Source organism: Rissa tridactyla, chromosome 11 (assembly GCF_028500815.1).
Source record: "Rissa tridactyla isolate bRisTri1 chromosome 11, bRisTri1.patW.cur.20221130, whole genome shotgun sequence".
NCBI classification, from domain to species: domain Eukaryota; kingdom Metazoa; phylum Chordata; class Aves; order Charadriiformes; family Laridae; genus Rissa; species Rissa tridactyla.
Window position 1 is genome coordinate 19,597,461 of NC_071476.1, and position 22,474 is coordinate 19,619,934.

The window sequence follows — 22,474 nt, forward strand, 5'->3', positions numbered from 1 at the left end:
ATCCTGCCCTCTGACAGCGCCAGACAGGGACACACGGTTATCCCTCTTACGCACATCAGGAGAATTTACTGTTTTATGCGTCTGCCCCACGCCAGAGCCAGAAGCAGCACAGGGAGCTTCAGCCCTGGCACTTTTGCCAGAGAAGACCTTCAGTGTACAGAGGAATTGAGCACGAGCCAGCGTTAGCGAAACCCTCCACCCCATAATGCCAAGGTGTGAAGTCAAGGAAAGCCCACGAGGATGGGGAAACCAAGGGAGGAGAGAGGAAGCATGTGGTAATAAAAAGGAGAACAGGCACGAGATACATTTAAGATATCAAAAGCCTCATATGCGAGAGGTCAGATGGAAAACAAGCAGAGGGAGTGTTGCCAGCGGCCATAACTCTGCCTCCAAGCTCTGAACATTTGCAACCGCTCTCGAGCCTGCCTGGGCTTTCCTACCTGCTGTACTCACCCTGCAGCTCTCCCTGCTGCAGGCCAGAGAAGATTGTAACAACGCCACAGTCAAGATTTCTCCCCTCTGCACATCAGTAACAAGTTATTTTATATTAAAAAAAAAAAATAAAATGGAAAAGAAGCATTTCATCTGGTGCAAATGAGGTTTTTAAAATCCCATTTGCTTCCCTCTTCATGTGAACCTGTGCTGATCTGCTGAGGTTCCCGTTTCCCGGATTACACATGTCCAGCTTTGCAAAAACGAGCATACCCTGGTGGTTTAACACCGTGTTTCACAGCCCTCTCTTGCCTGTGCTGACATAAATATTTCAGAGACCTGCATTTGAGTTAGGTCTAGGTCACCCAGAAGCCAATGGCTTGGACGGATTCATAAATTCAGCAAAGCAATTAGCAGGACTCGGCACAGCACAGGACATCCCGCTGAATGGCAGGAGCAAGATGCCCACCGTCGAGGTGTAAGGAAATCCTCGCCAGCCACCACATCACCCACGCGGGCTGGGGACAGCCCCTGGCACGGGAGTCCTGAGCCAAAGGGATCCCTCCTGCCATTACCTTCTCCTCCCAGCTTTACAAACCTCTCCTCAGCTTAGAGCGGTGGCTGCCTCATTCGGCCCCTGAAGCCTCTTGAAAAACAAAGACTGGCAACGAAACTGGATGGAGTCATTCCCGGTCCTGAGTCCTGTTCTCTCCAAAACCACAGCAAGTCCTTCAAAGCAGCTTCTGAAATGAGCTCCCCGACGTGAATGCTTTCTTTGAGAGCTGTTTCCATACCTGTACAACCTTGTTTGTGCAGCAAATGAGACAGGGGAAGACCTGACACAAGTATGAACGGCAAAAGACAGCTACCGCCAGAGAAAGCAGCCCGCGGACCTGCGGAAGCTGCAGCCACGGATATTTAAATGCTAAGTAACGTATCATCAGCTTCCCGCTGAACAGAAGATGGTTTCATCTTTGCAGAAGCAGCAACAACAGCATGCTCACATCAACTTCGCTCTGGCAGTTTGATCAACAGCGGCAGTCATGGCTTCTTATTTTTTAACTGCAATATAATTAGGCACTTAGGAAAATGACTCTGAACAGCACAAATGCCACAGAGTAACTGCAGGTATCAGCACACAGCTCTGCGAGCCCGAAGTTTAACCACAGCTAAAGGTACAGGCCAGTTGAGCTCCTGTAAGACACGCTCTGCCCGGCTAGATACGGAGACAGGCTATCCAAACCTGAGATAGACCCAACAACGCAACATTTCAGTCGCCAATGCAAGATTTTGCTCCATTTCTCCAGTCCGCAGGGAGCTGCTCAGGACCAAAGGAAGCCTTTCTGTGCCACAGTGCTGGCTCCTCTCAAATGGAAAGCGTACAGAGTAGATTGTAAATATTTTGATATTTTGGGCAGATGAGGTTCTTGCTTGGTCCATCTGGATTTGGAAACTGGACACGTTAATTCCCAATTTCAAACTGTCAGCTGAGAAACCTGCCAGCGAGTTTCTGCCACATCAGGGAGCAGGAAAGTGCTGCTGCCACGGAGGTAGACACGGTCCATCTACAGAGGCACCGTGCAGCCGGGGCTCCCCACAGCTCTGCTCGCTGCTAAGGAGAAGGTGATTAACCCCCTTTTATTTTCCCAGTTAAACCCTTGCCTCTCATATCCTTTTCCTTAATCTTCACAGCAGCGTTTTCCCCAGAGGAGCTACTTCTGACCCTAATGCAGGGTGGAAAATCTGCTGGTCAGTGATGCGACTAGATGGTCAGAGCAATCTGAGTTTCAATAATCATCAGGAATGCTAAACAGACAGAGGGAAACAAGGTGCCCAAATAACAAAAGGAGGTAATTCCTGAGAAATGAAGCATTCGTGTGCTCCAGGATGTTGCATGGCAGATTTGAGGTCACCTACAGCCGTGGAAGAAATGCTTTTCTATACAGAACCCCGAAGAAAACTGTCAACTTGATACAGAAGACCATCAATGCCATCCAATCCTTCCATTCATCTCTGTCATCACAGAGACTAAGGAATCAGTATTTGGTTGCCATAACCAACAGGCAAAGATCACCTTGAGAAGTGGTGGGGCGTTTCTGTGCACTGACAGACTCGCCTCCATGCACTTGGAAGAGCTTAATGTAAGCAGCAACAAAAGCGAATCACAAGCCGGCTCTGCTGTGTTTCTCCAGAGAGCTTCCAACTCACGAGGGTACTATCACCTGGTGAAAGTGCATTCAGAAAGGAAAGCAAGACCAGAGGAAGCACAACTTCAAAAAAAATACCTGCGTGTGTGGAGGAAGAGATCCCTGGCCACGAGAAGTGATCTGATCATGGGCGTGAACATCCATTCAGAGGACGTTGTAATCCTGCTTGTTAAAACCCAAGTCGCCTGCAAGTTCCTACGGATGCCAACTAAGAACAGGATGAAAAGTCCCACAGACGTCTTCATTGTTTCCTCCAATGGCAGCAAAAAAAGTAAAATAATGGAGGTGCTAGAAGTCTTTCCAAGGCACGCGTATCCTTTCTGTCTAACCCAGCCGTGGCTGGTGCATTATTTAGTGCCGAGTGAGAAAAAAGCAACGCCTAACAAAGTGTTAAAGGACTTTGTGAAGTTTCACCAACCTTTCCACAGCCCGTCAGCTTCCCAGCTGGCTGGCAGAAGAGACAACTGATCCCCTTGCTTCCAGATTACAGGCGGCAGAGCTCTTAGGGTAACTGTCTCTCTCTGTTTGCATCCAGCTACCTCCAGCAGCTTGAAGCGTGCTCGAAGTGCAAGAAAGCACTTGATCAAAATCCAGCTCACACTGTAGGCAGCGAGTGAAGAACCGCACAAAGCAGCGTTACATAGACAATACCGACTGAATTTGGTGGAGGGATTTGACAGGTTACATGTCGATGACACTGCTGCAGTCTCGGCGGAAAAAAGCAGTTTGATGCAATTAGCAACAGGGAACCAGAAAAACAGTAGAATAAAATTGGAAATACATGTATAAAAGATGAGCAACTGCGGGACTGGACAGAAGCATAAATATCCTGTGTTGAGCTCAGGAAAGGAACAAGATGAAACAGGAGTGCGACAGCAGGAAACGCAACTCTGAGGTCCCTTCCGCTATTCAAACTGAAGATCCAGATTTCAAATAAAAACATTTGCTTCCTCAGGAGAGACTGGCCTCATTTGCCACAGGGATACAACAGAAGACGGCACAGGGCCATCCCGGAGAGGAGGGTGGCAGAAAGCAAACTTGTGAGCATCGCGCTGCGGTTCACTTCAGCCTGTGCTGAGCACAGCCCAGCCAGGGCTCTGCTCGGCTGTGAACGAGTGAAACCACGGCAGAAAACATCGGAAGATGCAGCAGCTCCGGATTAGACACGCTGCCAACACGTGTGCCTCTGTTAAAGGCCAGAAAGGCACATCCCTCATGAGGCCACGCTGGCCGCTTCCCTCGTCCTGCGGGTCGACAAACCGCAGCACGGACCCGTGCTGGCAAAGGAGAAACCCTGGAGGTCAGAGGCAGCGGGGATGGGCTCGTGGAGGCAGCAGGTTCCCCAGCCTTGCCTCGGGTAATACGCACGCGAAAACTGCGAGTCACAGTCCACACACAGGACGTGGCTTCAGAGAAACCCACAGGAGACAAAAACCCAGGCTGGCAGGGAGAGACTAAGGAAAACTCATTTTTCTGACATGTTTCTACCCAAATCCGCATGCACACCTGAAACGAGGATCTGTAGCGACCAGACGATGAGGCAGGCCACCATTTAAGCCTTTTACGAGAGTAATTGAAATTCTTCTCCTACAGCACGCTGTGAATGCTGACAAGCTCCCCACTTCCACAAGCTTTTCGCTGCACATGCCCAACGTGGAATTGCTACAAAAATGAAGTGGAACAAGAAACCCGAGCAACAGAGAAGGTGCTTCTGAACAAAACCGGCAACGACGTTTATAATGACTGCAAGTATATACATATTCTGCTTCAACGAGGGTGGTGGGGATCTGCCAGCCTGAATACTAAGCAGGGACACCACACGCCTTCCATACATAATGGTACAAAAATGGAATATAAGTATATACTGCAGCTTTGTGAAATTTAGGGGCTTTTGCTAGACTTTTATGTTACACAAAGATTTACATTTGGAAAAGTCATTCTGCTATATCTGGCAGAAATTTCGAGACAAATGGATCCTATATTTATTCATTCAATGATAACACTAAGCACAGGATAAAGCTCTTTTAAATTCAGAGCACTTTATAAAAATTAATTACTACTTAGTTCACCCTTCCGAGGTGGGAAGGTATTACACCTGCATATACATGAGGACATTGAAGCACAAGTGGATTAAATACCTTGTCCGAGACCCCAGAGGCAGGCTTACTGATCATCCTAATTGCTGAAATATGTGTGCGCACATGCACCTGTGTGTGTGTTTAAATGGGCTTATCCTCTCCGGAGCCTTTCCCAGCACACGGGATTTTGCAGCGAAGCCAGCCTGCTCGGTTGGTGTTTTCTCACCATACCTGTCCCATACACGTCTAATAAAAGACGTCAACCCCAAAAAAAGGGAAGAGATTTTTTTTTTTCGTGGGATGTGCGGATAGGGATAAAAGCTGGATTTCAAACAGCCAAGGAACAGAAAACCCATTGTTAAAAAGCTGTGTAGTGTTACACTGACGATCCTTAATCATATTGCCACTGAGCAGCATCTCACCAGCCCACATTGGAGCACAGCAGACCTGGGATACCGCGTGCCAACAAATGTTATAAAATCTGTCCCTTGACAAGCGTACAAAGAGAGAAAGGGCTTCTGAGCTAGTGACAGAGACACATCCCCACCTGCGATGGGACTGGCAGCCCACTCGACCTGCTCCAGTGAACTGAAAGCACTTTAGCAACCGCTCCCATGGCCAGCTGGTTCGGCGATGGTCCCCTGTCCCTGTACTGGGTCACTGGGTCCCTACCTCTCGCTCCGAACACCAGCAAAGAATACATTGTCATGGGAACAAACAGGTATTTTTGAGTTGCTGCACGGCTTCTGTCGGTGCTGTTTCAGAGGGATGCTATAATTAGTCATCAACACGTTACCTGGACGGAGGGTTTGCCACTGATGTGTTGGGTAAAACACTTCCAGGTCTTCAGGATCACCATCATCTTCTGTTATCGGCTCTTTCCCGCTGTCATCTTTTATGTCGCTCTCTTCTATTTTTGTAAGGGCAAATTCCTTTCGGATAGAAGAGATTCAGCTCATTAGCAATTGCATCTGGGTAATTTAGTGCCGGCTGAGAATACAAAATTTTTTCCCTCGCCAGCAGATTTTTTTTTTTTTTTGACATCCGAGATTCTTTCCACATGGTTAAATTTAGATTTAGAGTATATTAAAGGTTAAACATGCATAACTAGCATGACATTTGTGCTGAACAAAGCAACGCGGCTTATTTCCTATTCCAGTGCAGGCTGCAGGTTTAAAACAAGCTTTCGCAGAGCCTCACCTATATTAGACTCAGAGCCAGGAGCCCCGACTATCATTAGGGTTGTGTAATGTTGTAAGACCCCATTTTCCCTTGCCTAAAAATATGTCAAATTTTTAACTTTTTCAGCAGAAATTTTCCACACGAGTGGAACGCCTCAAGCATTGTTTGTTCGTGTTTTGGTTTTTTTTGTTTTTGTTTTTTTTTTCCTTAAAAGCACTTGTTTGAGGCTTGGAGAAGATTTCAGCTAAAATAGTTCAGCTATTTCCAAAATAGGACACAGGGAAAACACACTGAACTGCCCACGCAATAAAAACGCGAGCATCCTTTTCTTTACCCGTTCCCGGTGTCCTCCAAATCTTTTAAAACAATGAGGCAGTGATTTAATCGCCACCTACATCGCAAGTGCAGCACGCCAACGGTAGAGGTGTGGTAGATCAGCCAGCACGAGCGGTAAGGCATTACGCAAAGGAAAAAATGAGGATGAAAAGCAGGGGGAAAAAAAAAATAATAAAAAATCCTTGCTGCGAGGGAAACCTCGCTGTTCACTGGAAAGTCTCCCTAGGGAACTGGTGGGAGTCGTGTAAAACTGCCGCGGGTAAAATTATTGAGAGCGCGTAGTGAGTAACGACCTCGTACTATCTCAGACCAGGCTATTAACTGGTTGGGAAGCAGGTATTTGCTGGTCTGGTTTTCACGGGAACAGATAAGCTGGTCCAGGCTAATCGTCCAGGCAGCTCAGTTTCTGTTGCAGGGAACATTATCCGTTGCTGGTATCTCCATGAACGCCACCACTGAATAATTTCAAATAACCAGCCTATAGGGAAAGATTATTCCTAATTGCTGGCAATTAGAATAAGAGTTACAGCTCACTTCATGAAGTGTTTTGATATTAATCCTTAGAACGTTTTCACAGGGAAAAAAAAAAAAAGTCAATTAAGAGGTTAACTGGAAATTTTAGTCCGCGTTCTGCCTTCACTTCTTCCACTTCTTGGAAGAAATGTGTGCACATTTTCAGGCAGGATCTGGGTGCTTTGCATATAAATATCCATTATCCAGCCTAGGAGAGTGTTTCTGAGCAAAAGAAATGTCAGCCCGAGCAAAACACGTACAATTAGCAACGACAGCGGGAACGCACGAAGATGGTTGACAAACCTATAGAATGTTTTTATTTTATCTGTCAAAAAGGATTGAAATTTCGTAAACGCGTGGGAAAATAGACCTTAACTCCTACTTTCGCTTAGCACATCAGAGGCTTAGAAATTGTTAAAATTATGACAAATGGTTAAAGCTCAGTTAACACTCACAAACATAAAAGGCCAGGTTCTGCAGATGAAAATCAATGTTAACATTTTCTGAGCCAAGACTCAACAGGACTAAAATAAATGAGTCAGAGCAGTTATTACTTAGCTTATTTATGCTGTTATATTATTATCCAAGAGGGACTTAACAATACAGGCTATTGTAAATTTACCAACAGGCCTCCGAGTGTTGTATCTGTTGAAACACATAATGGAGATAGCTGATGTTTACTGGCTCTGCTTAAGAGAAGCGCCGTGGTCTAAACCTTCGGTAAGGATAAAAGGATGTGACATGGTTCATTTAAACGTTACTCCCACTGCTTGGCCCGCAACTGCTTTGCAATACCCCATTTTCACTAGTATTTCCAGCAAAAATGGGCAACAATGCACAAGCCGTCCTTCATTTAGGTAGAAATTAGGCAGAATCCTTTTCAGTTTGTTTTCATCATCAAAAATGCAGAAAGAAAGATGTTTTCTAAAGAACAATGGAAATTTCCTCAAAGGCAAAAAGCCTCCTGGCTTTATCAGTCTGAAATCAGCTGCAATAAGCTGAAAAGCCTCATCAGGGAGGGTTTGAGACAATCTGCAGTCTGTTTGCAGTAAAGGAGGGACGTGGCCACCACGGAGCCGTTGTAGAGGGAGCGCAGGAAAAGGCAACGGGAGAGTTAGCCACCCACTGCGTGAACCCTGTCTGAACCCCAGTGTCAGGCCTCCTGCCAATTCGGGCAGGTATCACTGGGTGCCTGTCCTGGTGCTTGCTCTCCAGCTGAGACAACTGTGCTCTGTTCTCCAGCCTCCTCCCCTCCCTCCCTGAAACAAAGACATCGTTACCTGACCCCAGGTGGGCCCAAGGCACTGGCTGACGGCACTTACACTATCATCTGTCCCTTGTATTTGCTCTGGGTAATAGCTCAGCTCCCAAACAGCTGCATCACACAACCAACAGACCAGCAAGCTAAAATGCAAACGCAGGAGCGAGTGTCCAGGGACATAGGCGGGGGGGGGCAGCACTCCCCTACGCCAGCGTCGTTGTGATTTTAAGCCACAGCATTAATTAAACCAAAAAATCACCACTGCACTGCTACAGAGCCTGTCTCAAGCAAGCTCCTCAAGGAAACTTTCCAGATCTGCTAATCTAGAGGGGTCTGGCACCTGGGGCTCAGCAGCAGAATCCAGAACTGGGGTAGTTTTGCGCACCTGTGCAAGCCCAAAGGGGCAGACAGAGTCCACCCACCTCGACTGCAGCTTCAGAATAACACTGCAAGTAGCAAAATCCGTGCCCATGGGATGCAAGGACCTGACTCACTTGCGGTGACTCAACAGAGGCACAGCTAGGAAACTAATCAAGGACACCTCTTCCCCTCTTCTTGTCACTAGACTGCATAATTAGCTTTGCCTCTTGCCACCAGGGGGAATGTGTGACAACTCCAAATAGAAAAAGTGACACCTAGCAAACACAAGAGCTGCCCGCGTTGCACCATTCCCATTGCAAACCCTCCAGGTCAAGAATATTCTGGATTTCCTGGGGTGAGGCAAGCAGTCTCAAGAAAGAAGCCCTTCTGAAATGTTGCTATTGAAGACCCCCTGTGGAGAAGAGGTGATTCACCAACCGCTGCTGCGTTCTACTCGGCCCTACAGAGGGATCAGGTAAGGCTGTCACCCCACCGGAGACTCTGGTGGCTGGACAGCCCTCTCAAGTGTGGCTCTCGGCCGGAGCAATCGACACTTACGGGAACTCTGTCGCTTAGGCTTGACCGGGAAAACACCACAGAAACCACCAAGACCAGCAGGTTGACTTTGGCAGCGGTGGAGAGGAGACCAGTCCAGTGAGACATTGCCACCAGCCTGAAATGCAAAGGAAAACAAAACCAACAATATTTTATTCCATACTTTCACAGGTTTCAGCATCCTTTAAGCAACATTTTGCAACGCAGCATGGCTTCAGGGGTGCAACACTGCAGGACAAAGAACACCACTAAGTGCTGGCGCACAGGTCTCACCAGGGGCAGCCGCTTGCAAGGGGTGCCGATTTTACTGCTAATGGAGCTTACGACAGGTAACGACTAAGTACCTTACGTGGACCCCGCAGGGGCTTATGTGTCTCCTGGAAAAGATGAAGAGACCTGTAAGTCTTGTTTAAAATCACTGTGTTACTGCCACGGATGACAGTGAAAGGGAAAGCTAAACATTAGTGCAATCCTGTGAATGCCTTTTATGCATGTGCCTCATTTTAAACACAGAAGTAGCTACATTAATTTAAATTAAACGAAACTACCAGTTGTCAAAGGATCAGGAGTTTATCTAAATCCATATGTAGGCTTTGCTTGAGGAAAACAACATTTTGCAGAGGTGAACAAGGTTTACGTGGTGGTTCTTACAGCGCAAGGCTCTCCCTCGATGCTCAGAGCACCGGCTCTGCCCGCGCTTGCAGCAGACCGTAAAGCAGTCCCCACGGCAAACACTTGCCCTGACCGACCACAGACCACCGACGGAACTAGGGAGGGAGGTGGGGGGGAAGAAAGGTCCTGCTCTTGTGGCTGCTAGCCCCCTTGGTACGGAGCTTGTATCCCCACCGCTATGTGTGTAACCACACTCGCACACACGCGTGGCCCCACTGCTTCGCAACACCAGGCTTTAAATCCACCTACGGCGCTCAGCTCGCCGCTTCTCCTGCTGCGGTAGGGAACGGAGCAGCCTGCCAGCACACAGGCTGGAGAAGTATTTCCTTTGATTGGCTCTAAATTTACACGCTGCTAAATTAAACTAAATGAGGTCTTTTGAAAGAAGATGGGACTGATTAGTTCCGTTCAAACACTCCTTCATTACTCATCCCTCCATCAAGTCTGCTCCTACTCCTATCCAGGTTTTAAAGAATTTCCTCCCATACATGCAGTCCTAAATATCTTTCTTTCTGTCTTTGTTGTCCATCAGGATGGCACATCATGCCGCAGGTTTTTTTCCTTCCTTGAAGCAACCATCTTCTGTTCCACAAAGCAGAAAATATGCTCACGGCCTCCTGCCACCAGAGGACCTCTGCCCCCAAAAGACTTTAGGGACACGGAGGCAGTCTTCTCCTTCCACCCCTTTACTGCTATCTTGCCTCCCCACTCTGTTACGGTTCTTCTTCCTCTTCCTGCTTGGTTTTCGCTTTAGCCAAAAAAAAAGAAAATAAAAGGCAAAATACTAGATCACACTGGTCAGTGGTGGATGTCTAGGAAAGAGCAGCCAAGCAGGGAGCACAAACAGTAATACATCCGAGGCATGTATGCAGCTTCCAGAAACTCCTGACCCAGGTGCTTCCCGAACAGCAGCCTCTATCTTTGAGCTCAAAGCCAGATCAACGGGATTTTTGGTTTTGCCATTAATTGCTTTTGGAGCAGATCTGGACTTCAGACACCCACAGCATCCCTCAGTAATGAGTTCCTCTGCTTAATTCACACCATGCATGAAAGTATCACTTGGCATGTCTGACCTGGTGCTTGATATCCTCCTCCGATGTCCCCCCTTTTCTAAAGGGTCAGAGAACCACCTCAAGGACCCACAAGCCCTTATTAAACTACAATCGGAGCAGAAGAAAAGTTCTCCCTTTTCAGAAGATAGGCAAAGACCTGTGGCCAAAGCCTTCACCTCTCACTTGGGGCAAGGCCAAGGGCAACCGGGCTACAACCAACACCCAAGTTCCTGAGCTGGAAAACCCAGAGCAGAATTCATGGCCCCAAACTCCACCTGCTCCCGAAAGAACTACATGCCCTTCTGGTCAATGGCAGAGTCGGGACCTCCATCTCAGACTGACCACGACACACAGTTCCCCCTTAAACTCATCTCAGAAGAAAACTGCTGCTTATTACATAGGAAACAGGGGTTTTGGGGTTTGGGGGGTTTTTTCAGTTATAAAACAAGCGGCAAAACTGGGATAATGAAAAATAGATGTATCTCTAAAACTTCACCTGCAAGCCTGGAAATAAAAAGAGAAAAGAAGAAAAAGAAATTCAACAAAGCAGCGGCTGAAAGAAAACGCGCACTCCCATAAAAATAGAGCTCACGTGTACCGAGAAGGCTGGTAGCAAATGACAGTACAGCCTCTTTAAAGCCTACCACCTCATGCCTGCCTGGAAGATGACATCTGCACAACAATTAGCAGTTTGCTTAGGTCCCAGGTAGGCAGGAGGAGCTAACATGTGAAACACGGGGGTTTGAAGCTCCTGGAGAGAAGCCTGCACAGGCTGACATCTCATTACAAGACAGACATACGCAGAGGGTGTGAGCGGGCTTCCAAACCGAATGTTATGTGGAAACAATGCATTTTTAGAAACGACCCTTGCAGCTTGCACAGCAGAAAGGGTGGTAACTGCGACTCCACCTGCATGGGGAGTATTTGCTCTGATTTAAGGACATCATTTTGGGACCCAGCAGCACCCATGTACAGCTGCAGCAGTCAGCGCCAGAACGGCTACAGGAAGACCACAAATTCCCCTCGTGCAGAGTGGGGTGGGTTTGGTTTTTTTCCCCCCCAATAATTCTCTTTTGTCAAAGAAAATCAGGTACTAGGGAAAAAGCAAAGGGTCAGCTCCAAAGAAGCCTCCGTTCCTCGCAGCAGTCCTCCCATCAGAGCAGGCAATGTTCTCGACTTCGCAGTGCTGGGAGGTTCTGCTCCACAGCTCCAGAAAAACCTGTCCGCACCGGCAGCTGCAGAAACAATATCATTGCCATTATGTTCTCTATTAGCAGGGACATTTTTACTGATTTTACTAGCTGCACATCACTAAGTGCTGCACAGCCCTGTGAAGGCAGTTGCCGTAGTCATAGGTGACAGTTCAAAGCCAGTCAGTAAGAGGAACATATTTCATTAATGTCTTTGGCTGCTGGGAACACACCGCTCTTTCAAGTCCTAACTCAAAGCCCACACTGCGTATACTGTGCCACTCCAATAAATCCATCTGAAACCTCATCTGAATTCTGATCCGCTGCTCCAGGAGAGCACGCGGACATCCCAGGAAGCTCCCCAGCCCCCTCACCAGGCTCTGGCTTTATGGACAACGGGAAGCAATAACAATAAGCTAATCCTTGTTCTCATCTAGAGATGGAGGGAGCAGTATGGGAATTTTAAGTCTTGCAAAACTGTCAGCAAATTTACTAGTTCAGGCCGGGTATCTGCCCAGCCACCCGTCGTCGGGATGGCCAGTGGTAACGAAAGCACCGACAGCACATTGTGTGTCTACGAGCACAAACAATTCACAGAGGTCCCCTTGCGGAGTGTAGGGCAGCAGCGGAGAACAATCAAACGATGAAAGACATCGAGGAACACAGCCCAGGCACCTTTCAGCTGAACCGATGACACAAAGACCTCCAAGCACTTAGAGCCTCTTAGGCTGAAACCAAAGTTTGATGGGCAATAACAGTTAAGGAAACTGTTTTAAAGATAGACGTGTAAATTGAGATGTCTGATTGAAGAGATGTGCTCAGGACACATGCTACAATCAGTGTCAAGTCAAGATGCCCATTCAAACACAATGTCATTTTAATGACGCTGGCATCTATGGCCGAGACCAGCATGACGTGCTAAGTGATGTGCAGTGCAACAGAGAAAGAGAAGGAAATTTAGCTGATCTGACCTGAAATTTTCTTCCTCTGAGCAATAGGGTCCCCAGGTCTGTAATGAGCACCCGTTTTTGCTGACTTGCACTGAAGAGCAGTGCAGCGTCAGTCAGACACCTTGGGAATGTCCTGTGGCTGGCAGTCCCTCCTCTTCCGATGGCTGCGCAGCTACACCGACAGGAGAAAGAGGAGTTTTAATCTGAAATTCAGTCTGTGCCTAAGAGAGGAAACAGCTGGTGGACAAACTGAGGATTACTAGGAGGCCACAGGACACTCTGCCCTTCCCCGTTCATTACAGTCAGGTCTGCGCAACCCTCTGCTTTCAAACAGATGAGCAGGACCAACCTGCAAATACAATCCTCCTCTCTTCTTCCCAGGGGCACAGAAACACAAAGGCTCCTGTTAAGTACAAACCAAGCTAAAAGAAGCCAGCCTGGAAATACTCATGTTTTGGTGGACACAGGCCCAGGTGACCATGTGTCTGCTTAGCAGGTCTCAATCCTGAAGGCCTGCCTCCGCTCTCCCTGCCCTGACAGTACATGGACGTCGCACCGCGGCTTCTGGTATGAATTTCTTGGATTTCCTCTGCATATTGGAGCCATGAGAAGACAACTTACCTGTACTAAAAACTCAATGGCTCTCGTAAGAGAGAGCACGCGTAACGTTTGCCTGGAGATGGTTACCTGCAGCACGTTATAATGTGGAGGATCCAGCAGAAAGATGCAAGCTGACAGCAAGATGCTGCGAGAACCACAAAGAGCTACCAAACATTGCCAAATCTGAGCATTCTCTACTGCCTTCATCAAGAAGAGGCCTTGTGAGTCTCTGACACCACTTTTCCCCCCTTAAAAGCCATCTTTGTCATCTTTTCATGCTTTTTCTTCCCTGAGATGAGGCCTAGCAATTAATTGCGCTTGCCCTAAGTGCAGTGCCCAGGTGAGCTGCTGTAGCTCTGCACGGCTGATCGACAGGCACCCAGGACGCACCAGTGACCTGCTGCTCCGTGTGTCTCCCTGTGCTCCCTCCTGCCACGGATGGGTCCTGATCAGCGACACTTCCAAAAGGAGACAGGAGTGAATTTTCCTCTTCATTAAAGCCAATATTAAAACTACAAAGATGCTGGAAGAGACCTGAATACACTTGACTGATCAAAGAACTAGATCTGAATAAAAATTAATAATAAAAACAGAATAAAATAATAATAATGAACCTATCTATCACCTTATGCAAAGCAGAAGAGCCCTGAACGGCAACACCAAACACAATGAGGAGCTTCCTTCAGGGACGCATGGAATGCTCCTGATGGAGCCCCAGTTTCTGTGTCCTCGATTGTCCCAGGACAAACCCGGCAGGAACAGGCTTCTCTGGGAACGGATGCACCACACTGGGCTGGTGCAGGCTGTGCGCAGCTTTGTTCGAGGTTCGACGTTGTAACTGCTTCTGCCACACTCGGGATGCTCTCACAGCTCTGCTCCTCCTGGCGTCCTGCTGTTGGGAAAGCACGCTCATCCCTGCAGCGAGTATTCCCAGCTCCAAACAGGAGCCCACTGGCCTGAGAGCCCCCAAGCCCTGCCAGAAGGTCTCACCTGAGCACAGAGGCCTACATGCATGGGTGAAAGACAGGACAGCGAGTATCAGTTGTTTGCAAACACCCTCACACTACCAAGATTTCAGCACAGCAGAGAGTGCACAGCTGCAATACAGACCGCCCTGTTGACGCTGCTTATGAAATCGCTTAAAGAACTTTTATTCTTCTTGCTTGCTCCTCATCGTTTACTCCTACCCGGACTCTGCTCTGGCGTGTTAAAAACACTCCTACACAAGGGAAAAGTTGTGGGAACACCTTGCCGTATTTGGCTGCCCACAGAGAACCCACGCAGCAAAGAGGCCACGCTTTTAGGTTTACAGGAATAAATCGCAGCTCGAGCCCTGCTGGTTAGGCACAGCCTGCCACCAAGGAGCAGGTCCTGCTGAACTGGGACCAGTGCACGGGGAGAAATTTTGACACAGGGCAGTGGGAGATGGGGAGGGAGAAGGATAACCACAGCAGAAACACGAGATTTACAGAGCCTGGCATCTACCATGGCATCTTTTATAACTGCCACTAACAAATAATAATAATAAATATTAGTAACTCCTACAGGCTACCTGCTTAGCCATCAGCTAACAGCAGCCCCTCTAAAGGCAGCTCGGCTACGATACCACCTAACGTTGGTCTTTCCTACAAGCGCTGCCGGGTGCCAACACAAGCGAGAGCAAAGCTCGGATGTCTCCAGCGACAGGAGATGGCACAGCAGCACCTGGGCACGGCGAGGGCAGCTCTTGGCACCCGGCGGCTCTGCTGGCACCAGCCACAGCTCCACACAGGCCAGAGAAGGGGGCTGGTGCCGGTCATTTACGAATAAAGCCAGCATCGCCCCTTCTACCTGACCACAGCAACTCCAACCCTGTTGTCTATCCAAATAACTTTGTGCAGTTTAACATGAAACATCATTTAGTCTATCAATTAAATTCACTTAATTAATCCCTTCAGAAAGCGGTGTTCACAGAAAACGCTGCTCTCCAGAGGGCAAGAGCACAGCTTTGTACTTCGGCGGTTTGAAGTCTGAGTAAGGCTGCCATCGTCCTCTCCGCCCGCTCATTAGCAGCGATGGCAGAGGAGGACACTCTCCACCGCCGCTCAGCAAGCGCCCCGATGGCGAGGGCTGCGGCCAGCGTGTCTCCAGTGTTCCTTGGACCCTCCATGCCAAAGAGCCCCAGGTCCAGGATGCCCCAGGATGAAGCACGCAAAACCAGAGCGTGCCTCAGAGATCAGAGGACTGAATTTAACATTTATTATGTATAAATAATGAAGCCATCTGAATTTCCGACAGCTGTTCTCACAGGGCTCCGCGACTGCCTGCACACACACACACGACACCCTCGCTCCGCAGAGCTTCGGGGCTAGCGAGCACATTCGAGACCATAGCCGAGCGCAGGGGCTTATTTGCACCAATTTAGGACTTGCCCGGAGATGAGAGATGCGCGGGGACCTCCAGGACAAACCTCCTTCTGAAAGCTGCCGCGCTGCCTGACCTCAACCACGCAAGAACAGCTCTTCCCTCCCTCATCGCCTCCACATCGCCCCAAACCCCAGCTGAAATCGCCTCTCCTCCTGCCCATACCTGTTCCCTTCTCCTGCTCCTTGCTGCAATTTCCCATGCGCAGCACATAAAAAGGATGATATTCCCCCCCCCGCCAATATCTATCATTTCCATCAGCGTATTTTTTTTACCCCCTCTGTCTTCCTCAGCTTGGAGGATCTAACAGGAACGAAAGCGGCCACGGGATTAGCCAGGGTAAGGGACACCCTGATGTCCCACTGCAGTTGGGCTAACAAAGAACCAAAGATTTAATTGGTGTACTCTGGAAACAGCCTCTCTGGAACCAGCTTTTTGCATTTTCCCAGTTTTTGCTGTTCACTCGTGGCTCTCACATCAAATAACAACCTCCTTCCCCTGTCAGGTGCCGGCCTCCCTATAAAAAGACTCAATTAAGAGGTTAAAAGACCACGCAAAATTCAGGCTCAGTGTTGTAGAAATTCGACACTGATGTATCAGGCACACAACTCTCATGGCAGCACCCACGCCGCCTGCCACGCCACAAGCATCTTTCCCCTGCGTCGATATCTCAGCCTGCACCTGCCAAGACCCTTGCCGCTGGCTCTGGCTCAGCCCGGAGTTTTCCTGTCGGGATTGCCATCTCTCCCGAGCCGAGGGCACCCACTGCTGCAGCCCTGCAGAGCACCCGGCACAGAGGTGCCCCGACAGCAAGCAAGCAAAGGGCTTCTCCAACAGCCCCATCAATCTGCCAGAAACAGTGAGCTGTGAAGTTTATGAAAAATGGATTTCTTCACCTCTTTACAGTGCACCAGGCAGCGGTGACAGCTCTTACTCAGCGTGACAACCCACGGGTACAGGTCACAGCAGGGAACAGCATGGCACACGGGCAGCAAATGTGTGGCTCGCCCGCCGCGTGCTCTGGCTGTGCGGCCAGGATTAATGTGGCACCGCAACCCATGGGATTAATTGCGCAGGATGTCTGGCGGGACGCCCAGCTCAGGACCTCCCTTGCAAGCAAACCGGGCTCCCCCCACGCTTCCAGTTTCGTGGCAAGTTCCCAGCTGAAAAGCTACTGGGATCCACCAAACCCACCCAGGAGCTGCAAGGTTGGCCACCGGCACCAAAATCCAGAATAAAGGCCCAAGAAGACAATCTCAAACCTTCCCCGAAGGGATATAAGGAGCTCTCTGGGGATGAATGTAGCCACTGCCAAGCAGGTTCCCTCGGGACTGCTCCTGGCTTTGCCCCAACTCTCTGCATGAACCCAGGGAAGTCGCTCCCCACGCTGGGGCTCAGTTGCTCCACTCCTAACACAGACGCAATGGTTACAAACACGGGAATCGCAGGGCTCCTTCCACTAAGGTCTGCAGTAATATCTTCACACTCTTGGATGAAAGGCATTGTTCAAGTTTGCTTATTTTTTTCACTGCTTTAGTACTTTTAAAGTGGCCTCAGAGGATGCCTTTCATAAGCAATTAAAAAAGCTCTGGGACAGTAACGAATATGAAGAAAGAATAGAGAGACTACCACTACAATCATCTAAAAGCGACTCTCACCATGATTTCCATTCCTCTACCCAGGCATTTCCCACCAAGATTAAAAAGCCCATCTTGCTCCCCGAGCGTAAGAGCCTCCCCAGTTCAAAACCAAAGCAGAACAGCCAGCCAGCAGCCGGCAGCATTCCTTCAGCAGCTTTTTTCCCAAGGAAATCTGAAACAGCAAAGAGCCCCAAAGGCTGCAAATGCAGAAGTAGATGCACAGGCACGGCAAGCTGAAAGAGAACATAATTCCATCCCTTTCTTGTTCTTCATTATCTGCCACTTTGACTTTGGGGAAGGGTTTTTTGCCTTTCAGCTTGTGAGACGGTTACAGACTGACACGTGCTCACACTGCACCTAGGATCACAATGCTCCAGCCTTTGTTGCTCCTTGGACACTGTTTTAAGCTTGATAAAAATCAGGGAAGAAGCAAGGAAACCACCTGCACACAAAGCACCATCAAATGCAAGGAGTCCACAGTTGAAAAATTCTCTCATCTCTTGTCAGATGGAGCTATTTTAGATACTACTTGTAGCAATGTATGGAAAAAACAGTTTGAAATGTGACAGTGCAGCAGGCTTTTAATTAAACAATCTCTCAGGCATTGCAGAATCTCTCCAGCCAAGCGCAGGCGCTGGACATTGCACGTCCACTTCCTCAGGGGTTGAAGCAGGCCTGAGTCCTTCAGCAGAGGAGAAGGTTTCACAGACCCCTCTGGAGGCCCAACTGCCGTTATTAAATGGCCCAGATCACCCGCACAGGCTGTGACCTGCCTGCTGTCGTCCTGTCTTTTGCCTCATCAGCCTCCGCTAAGCAGAACTTTGATCCCCCAAGTGACTCCCGGTTCAGAGACCTTCTTTCCTTTTGCTGCCTAGACATGAAGGATGCTGAGCTGGAGTTCCTGAGCATCTCAGCTTCAGACGGGCAGACTTTGATGTTGCACAGAGCGTCCGTCTCTGCGATTCGTCTGGTCTCTTCAAACAGCAGCAGAACCACAGCTTGTGATCTGTGCAAAAGAGCGTTTTCCTTGGGGAAGAAAAGTCATGCTGGCGCTCATCTCCACCTTGTCATGGCAGAACAGGCTATATTGGTGCTTCAAAGAGCTCCTCAACCTTAAATCCTTATGACACTGTGACAAATCAGGGAACCTGCCTCTGTACGTCTCACGAATCCCAGCAGAGGTTATGAAACAGCATTTCTGTAAATGCCTTAGCCACTACAGGACCCTGGGCGTGTTATCAGTTGCATTGGTCACCACACCCAAGGGCTGCAAGGTCCACGTGGCTCCTCTCCGCAGGGAAGGCTCGTGCAACCGCTTCACTACGCACCTTTGAACTGCAAGTCTGGGCCTTATAGGTGTGCACAATGAAGGGTCACGGAGAGAGACTCAGAGAAGTAGTAAACCTTCCAAGCGGTAGGACTGCTCCCAGCCCACAGGTCCCTCCTGAGCCCCGTCGCGGTGCTCACTGCTCTTCAGAGCCGTGGGGTTCAAGCAGAAGCAGTACCTTAGCTCGTCCCGCTGCCCCTCAGCCACAGCGGCCCAAAACCTAGACTGAGGAAGGAGGAAAACAGAGGTGCGACCAGAAGTGAGTGGTTTTCCTTTGTGATTTTCTCTTCCCAGGGACAACGACTGTGTTCGTAACCTCAGCACCCTTCAGTCCAAAAGAAAAGATGCACTGTTTCTCATCTTGAGCTTGGACCAAGGGCAGGAGACCCAGCCACTTAAAAGGAACATCCTTTTCTTAGAGGATACCTATAAAAAGCCATTTCATGGACTGGCATATCTCAGTAGCTGAGCAGCACCAGTCCCTGAATGGTCCTTTCTTTGGCAATCCTGGCTGTCACTGCATCTGCTGCCTCTGCAAACACCACACAACGCACCCAAGCAGCGAGAAGCAGCCGCCAAAGGAGTGATTTTCAGCTTCCTCTCCATCCTGGTGGTGCTACAGCCTCATCTTGCCACACGAGGCAGGGAGGTGGCAAGTCCGTCACAGGACTGCCAGGCCCCATTTCCAAGGAGGGGGCTTCTCCAATAAGGACCACAGACTTCAGCTGTCCCCTGCTGCAAGCAGATTTTAGCACATGATGGCCACACTATTCTGCAAAGCTTCTACAGCAGCTGCCATTTAAATAAAGGTGCCACGCGTACCAAGGCTGTTCCAATGACAGCCTGCACAGCGACTTCCAGTGACCGCAGACATCACACATCGAGACAAGTTTTGGCACCGACCCCAATCCAGGGATTGAGAAATCTCAGTGCACCCAAAACCAGGCAGGGACGGTTACTCACATGTAGAAGGGTTTGCAGCATCAGGGTCAAGCCACGTATTTTTTCCGAGGCAAGGACCCTGTCATTTATGCATTAAATAGCACATTAATTCTGTTACTCAGGAAGAAATAATAATTACAGCGGCCGCCAGTCTCCAGCTCTTTTCACTCTGTACTTAAAGAAAGAGCAAAAAAAAAAAAAGGACCAAAGCAAACAGCGCTTCCACAAAAAAATCTCTGAACTGGCTTTTAGTTGCTGGACAAAGGAGGACTAGCTGATGAACGGCTTTCCTTATTGTCCTGTCTAATTTCTATTTCATAACAGCAACCAGGCACTGCAGGCAAAGCACTTCAGGAGGCAACGCATCGCTCGGGTGGCTGAGCGGACCTGACCTTCAGCCTCCTGCCTCATCACGGTGCTCCAGGTGTGCCACGACTGCCCAGAAACGTGCTGCCTGTGGTGCTTTCTTCTTTAATCATAGGGTAAGGAGCGCCAAGCCAGCCCGGGCATCTGGCGGGCTCTATGCGGCTAAGTGCTTTCGAACGGCGCTGGAGGAACCAGCACACGTCGGTGGGTCCGTCCAAATGCACAGCTATGAGATGCTCTCTCACAAACATATTTCTAGCGCACATAACTCTCCTTCTAATCAAGCAGTCAGTTCTGTTTCGGTGGAGATTTACAGAGAGGTTTTTTTTCCTCTCGGAAGCAATAATAGATGGACAGCAGGAAAGAGAAGAAATTAATGAACACAGTAATTATTCCCAAAGTTGCAAATAAGAACGATTCCTCACCCTGAGACAACTCTGGAAAACAAGATTAAAATGCTTAGGGGACATATTCTCGAAAATGCAGGTAATAGAATAGATAAAATGTATTTACAGTATCTCACAGGGGACGTGTACTTTTTATTCTGCTGAGGAATGTAATATTCCACTCCTCATTACAGAGTTAAAAGGGTGCCCTAAAAAAAAGGCAACTTAACAAAGCATCTTTAATGGCAACTGGGTCCGGTTCCAGAAAAGCAAGCTCTCCTCTTCTGCCCCGCACACCAAAGCACAACGAGAGACACAACGAGCATCTGCAGGGACCCCCAGCACATAAGCAACATTAATAATCTATGCAAATAGCACAATTTAACAACTGGCAAAAAGGAGGCTGGAATGGGAGGTGGGCTAAAGGCACGCTCCCTCCGTTGACACTTTCTAAGAGGAGGAGGAGGGCAGGCTTGCCTTCCCTAACTTCCCCGGTGCCCGCAAAGCCACGGCTGCCAGCTAACAGACTGCGCCTGAAGTACCCGCCAGCAGAAACAATTTGTCATGTGTCAGATCAAATAAACTCTTTTGAGACCACTGTACTCCCTGAAGCAGACGGCTGCCAAACTCCAAAGGAGAAATCCAAGAAACCTAGCTGGCTGGTGTCAGACCTAAGCGCTTACAAAGACCAGCACACTTTTCATTTTTAAAACACATCAGTACAACGCAATCTGTTCCTGTGCAGCACACCCATACACGGCAGCCATCAACAATATCCATTATTAAAAAGAATTTGGTGTTTAAATTATCGCTCTGGGCTGAAGCTCCTCGTAGTCCAGAAACTTCACGTTCCTCATCTAGCGGCGCAGTGTCTCGCTCATCCTAGGGAGGCATTAAGAAGGCTAATGTTTGTCAAAGAGCCTTGGCGTGGTAACGTGCTGCGATGGATTATCATCCGTCTGAGCAAGTGCTCCTCCTCTCCCAGCCAGCCACATGCTCTCTCACTAGAAGCAAATTACCCAAAAGCTGAGCTACAGATTACTTTTCTTTTTCTTTCGAATAGTCCTAGAGCCTTTTTTTTGGTTCATTCCCGAGCACTGTCACAGCCCATGCCCTGGGCTCACGTCATCCCAGACGTTGTGTTTAGGCCCCTCCTGGGTCCCCCGTTTGCTGTATGGTCCTGCAAGAACCATTCAGGCCTGGACTCCTCAGTGCTGGCTCTGCAGCGGGGCACATCATTCTCTCTCTGTTTCCCACTGGGCAGGAAAACAAGCCCCTAAACCTGCTCTGGGCACATCTACAAGATTTAATCATGCCAGTCTGTACTGTGGGGAACGCATATCACTCACCTGCTCCTGCAAACACCAGGCTCAAGCGCTTACTGGTCTGCAGAGAGGGCAAATCCCTCAGCCCCGGGCTCAGCCGCTGGCTCCAGATGTTCCAGATGCCAGCGTGCTTCACCTGGGGTCAGCCACCTGAGCACCACCACAGCCAGGAAAACCGCTCCTTCCACAGAAGATGAATAATGGCCCCTGAAAAATTTGTTTGCAAGAGGCCTGAGATTCCTGGATGGGAAGCTTGACTCGCCCACAGAGGAGGTTAGCTTATCGGAAAGCCAGAGCAAATGGGAGAAAGGCAGGAGATCCAAAGGAAGGCCAAGAGAAGCAGATGTTGCCTCAAGTCACCAAAAAGCAGCTGCCTGCCCCAAAACCCAGCAACAGAGCCTTGAGTGACACTACACATCAACAAAAAGAAGTGAGAAAAGGGAAAACCTGGCAGCTGAAAGCAAGGAACAAGGGAAGAACAAGGCAGCAGGCACAGGGCATTCCCCTTGGTATTGGTAGTACCAGCACAAACCTCAGCTGCGTGGGATTTTTTTTCCAGAATTTATTTAAAGAGCATCTGATGCTTCATGACCAGTTATATTTAGACACCATTTTATCTGTATCAGGACTCCTCTCCAGCCACAGGGACTGGCATCAAGCACAGGACACCGTCTTGCCAGCCTTACTTGGACAGAAT

General features: G+C 49.0%; 1 protein-coding gene across 9 annotated transcripts in view; it reads right to left on the reverse strand.

Moving 5' to 3' along the window:
* Positions 1 to 22,474, reverse strand: part of SIL1 (SIL1 nucleotide exchange factor) — a 99,340-nt gene that overhangs the window by 67,309 nt on the left and 9,557 nt on the right. For 8 of the 9 annotated variants that reach the window (XM_054217687.1, XM_054217686.1, XM_054217682.1 and 5 more), the window contains 2 exons: positions 8,928 to 9,042; positions 5,514 to 5,649 (listed from right to left, as the gene is read on the reverse strand). In XM_054217687.1, coding sequence (XP_054073662.1) covers positions 5,514 to 5,649; positions 8,928 to 9,032 — 241 coding nt within the window. In that variant the 5' untranslated portion in view covers positions 9,033 to 9,042. Of the gene's footprint in view, positions 1 to 5,513; positions 5,650 to 8,927; positions 9,043 to 12,809; positions 12,961 to 22,474 lie in introns of those variants that run through there. The other variant, XM_054217688.1, reaches the window with a different exon arrangement.